The sequence below is a fragment of the Salvelinus sp. IW2-2015 genome, unplaced genomic scaffold (genome assembly GCF_002910315.2).
Source record: "Salvelinus sp. IW2-2015 unplaced genomic scaffold, ASM291031v2 Un_scaffold959, whole genome shotgun sequence".
Lineage (NCBI taxonomy): Eukaryota > Metazoa > Chordata > Actinopteri > Salmoniformes > Salmonidae > Salvelinus > Salvelinus sp. IW2-2015.
In genome coordinates, this window is record NW_019942663.1 from 332,967 (window position 1) to 335,955 (window position 2,989).

Genomic DNA, 2,989 nt, shown 5'->3' on the forward strand with positions numbered 1-2,989 from the left:
AAAAATCCTACAATGTGATTTTCTGGAAAAAAAAATCTCATTTTGTATGTCATAGTTGAAGTGTACCTATGATGAAAATTACAGGGCTCTCTCATCTTTTTAAGTGGGAGAACTTGCACAATTGGTGGCTGACTAAATACTTTTTTGCCCCACTGTACACAATTCATGTCTCAATTGTCTCAAGGTGTAAAAATCCTTCTTTAACCCATCTCCTCCACTTCATCTAAACTGATTGAAGTGGATTTAACAAGTGACATYAATAAAATATCATAACTTTCAYCTGGATTCACTTGGTCAGTCTGTCATGAAAAGAGCAGATGTTCCTAATGTTTTGTACACTCATGGTCWAATCAGATCCCRCTTTTTCTCTCAGAAGTGTAGCTATTGGGTTAATTGGTAACCAGGTGAARGTGAATKAACAGCCTGTGAGGCTGAACTTCRGACTTTCAGACATTGGTTTTATCTTTTTACTACTGCTACAGTATATTGATTAAATAGCCACACTAGCACTAGCAGCCATTTTAGAAAAGTACACGCACAGTAGTCATTTTAACTGGGTTTAATGGAAGAATATAGAATACATACCTAATAGTAATAGGCATAATACAACATTACTAGAAATAATACATTGAGAATAAATCGAACAAAATGTCCTTTTACTATGTAAGGAAAACAACAAATGGAACAAATCCAAGGGGCAAGTCACAAATGTAACATTTCTTATAGATGCAGTAGACAAAAGAAACTGAAGAGTTGCGAGAAGGGGGGATAGAAGCAGATTTTTTTCAATTAAGATGTAACTGATAACCTTTCATTTAAATTTTAACTAATCTTTTACTGGAGAAGTCATAGGAAATGCATTTGTACCTAAGTCCATGGTGCCTCGATTTCCAACGGTCGTAAAMATCAAATGTATCCTCACTTTAGGGATCCTCCGATGATCCTATAGATTCATGACCCTCCAACATACATCCCGTGCATTTCAATTCTACCGTAAAGTGAGAATGCAAATAGAATAGTTAGTAAGCGTGAAAGTCATTTTTCTTGGCCACTCCCTCCCTATATATTTCATTGTGCTTTCACTTTCCCTTTTCTTGCAGCAACATGGGTTAATGGTTGACAAAAGGTGATATACCAGGTCGACACTACGCATCTCAGAAGATTGCTATATCATATTGATGTGATTCCGGAAATGTTAAACACTWATCCAGGTGTTGTGAGATCTGATAAGATGTGTAGTGTCACTGTGAAAAAGCCGACCTGGAAAGCCATCAAATCGACTTGCCCACAAATCATGTAACCAAAGGGGGGAAAATCATTGGGGGGTGCTCAATCAAATAATATCTATACCTGATTTTTTTCTTTACACTCAAACTCTGAATACCCCCCACAAAATTATGAAAAAATACACAACAGTGCCGAACCCTCTGCTCACCTTTTCAGCCTCATTCAGCCAATGACAACGCGCCACCTTATGAATATACAGTTCTTCTTTGCATCAACAGCCACGCCCCTTTCAGCAGGAGAAAGGGCTGGAAACATTTTTCAACCGGGCTGAAAATCTTCACCTAGAAAGGTACATTTCGAAAGCATTTCCCTTGATTTTTGTTTTCTATTACATTTTGAATGGCCACTTAGATACTTAAACATATGGAACGCAAATGCATTCTGTAACTTCGACGTTATAGCTATGTACCTTGTTGTGCACAAGTTAGGCCACCCGCTAACCAGTTTTGTTTCTATTCATTTGACTTTATCTGATGCAAGATATCATCTCGTCGACCTTTGGTTCGATAACTAGTTAGCGAGCTACAGTTAGCTAACGTTAGCTTGTCTACCTATTCAACTAGCTAACGTTAGTTAGTGCAGTCATTTAAAGATAGGTTCCGACCAGATGAGGTACTGACTTCCTGTGAAAAGTTGCCCGCTAAACTGATGTAGCTAGARGAAACAGGCACTGTTGTGACAAATGTTTGAAACCATCTGGGGTTGTTGGGATACTCCCTAGCTAGATAACCTAAGGTCTGGGTCATTAAGTCATATGTTTGCAAACGTCAGTAATCCACTGACAACGTCATGACAGCCTGGTCCAAATCTGTATGAGTTAAACAACAATCCTCAATCATTGTCATCCCAAACCCAATTGGCCACACAAAACATTCAACAATAGCACAAAGTGTATTGTGGACCAGGCTAGACTGACAGTATAGTTAAACTTCTTGCCACTATAGGGGGTGCTGTTTTGCATTAGCATAATTTGGTCTACAGATTAAACTGCCTAGTACTCAATTCTTGCTCGTACAATATGCATATTATTGTTATTATTGGATAGAAAACACTCTCTAGTTTCTATAGCCGTTTGAATTATGTCTCTGAGTGGTACAGAACTCATTCTACAGCAATTTCCCTGCCAGGGAGTGAGATTTCAGAAATCTTTGTCCCTGTTCCCAGTTCAGTTTTTAAGTCCCTGTTAATCCTATGAGGATACAAACACTGCCTACGCCTTCCTCTAGATGTCAGTAAGTGGTGACAATTTGAATGGAGTCGATTGCGCAATCAGGGCCTCTATAAAACACCCAAGACCGGAAGGAGCATTCTTTTGGACCCTGCGCTCGACGCAAGAAGGACGTCGGACTGGCCTTTTTCCAAGCCTTGGTTTAGCCAGTAATATATCGCCGGTCATGTTTTTACTCGTTATAGGTGTTAAAAACATCATAAGGTAGTTAATTTAAACCGTTTTATAGCAATTTATATCAGTTTAGTGCGATTTTGAGCCATTTCTTTGTGACGGTCCTTCACGAGCTGGGTACTTTTTCTGTACATACCGAACGTTAGTGGCCTTTTCGTCATGACAAGAGGACATCTTTCGACCAAAAGACGATTAGACCGGAGAAAGGATACATTGCCCAAGATTCTGATGGAAGAACAGCTCATAGTAAGAACTATTTATGATGATAAATCGCTGTTCTGTTGAAAAATGTTAAACGCA

General features: G+C 38.9%; 2 protein-coding genes across 6 annotated transcripts in view; both read right to left on the reverse strand.

Annotated features, from left to right (window-relative positions):
- Positions 1–1,175, reverse strand: part of LOC112069270 (butyrophilin subfamily 1 member A1-like) — a 47,264-nt gene extending 46,089 nt beyond the window's left edge. The window contains exon 1 of one of the 4 annotated variants that reach the window (XM_070438492.1): positions 868–1,173. In XM_070438492.1, the coding sequence (XP_070294593.1) occupies positions 868–877 (10 nt within the window). In that variant the 5' untranslated portion in view covers positions 878–1,173. Of the gene's footprint in view, positions 1–867 lie in introns of all 4 variants that reach the window. The other 3 variants (XM_070438493.1, XM_070438494.1, XM_024136575.2) reach the window with 3 other exon arrangements.
- LOC112069269 (butyrophilin subfamily 1 member A1-like) overlaps positions 1–2,989 on the reverse strand; it is a 65,549-nt gene that overhangs the window by 17,417 nt on the left and 45,143 nt on the right. The gene's annotated exons all lie outside the window — the stretch shown is intronic.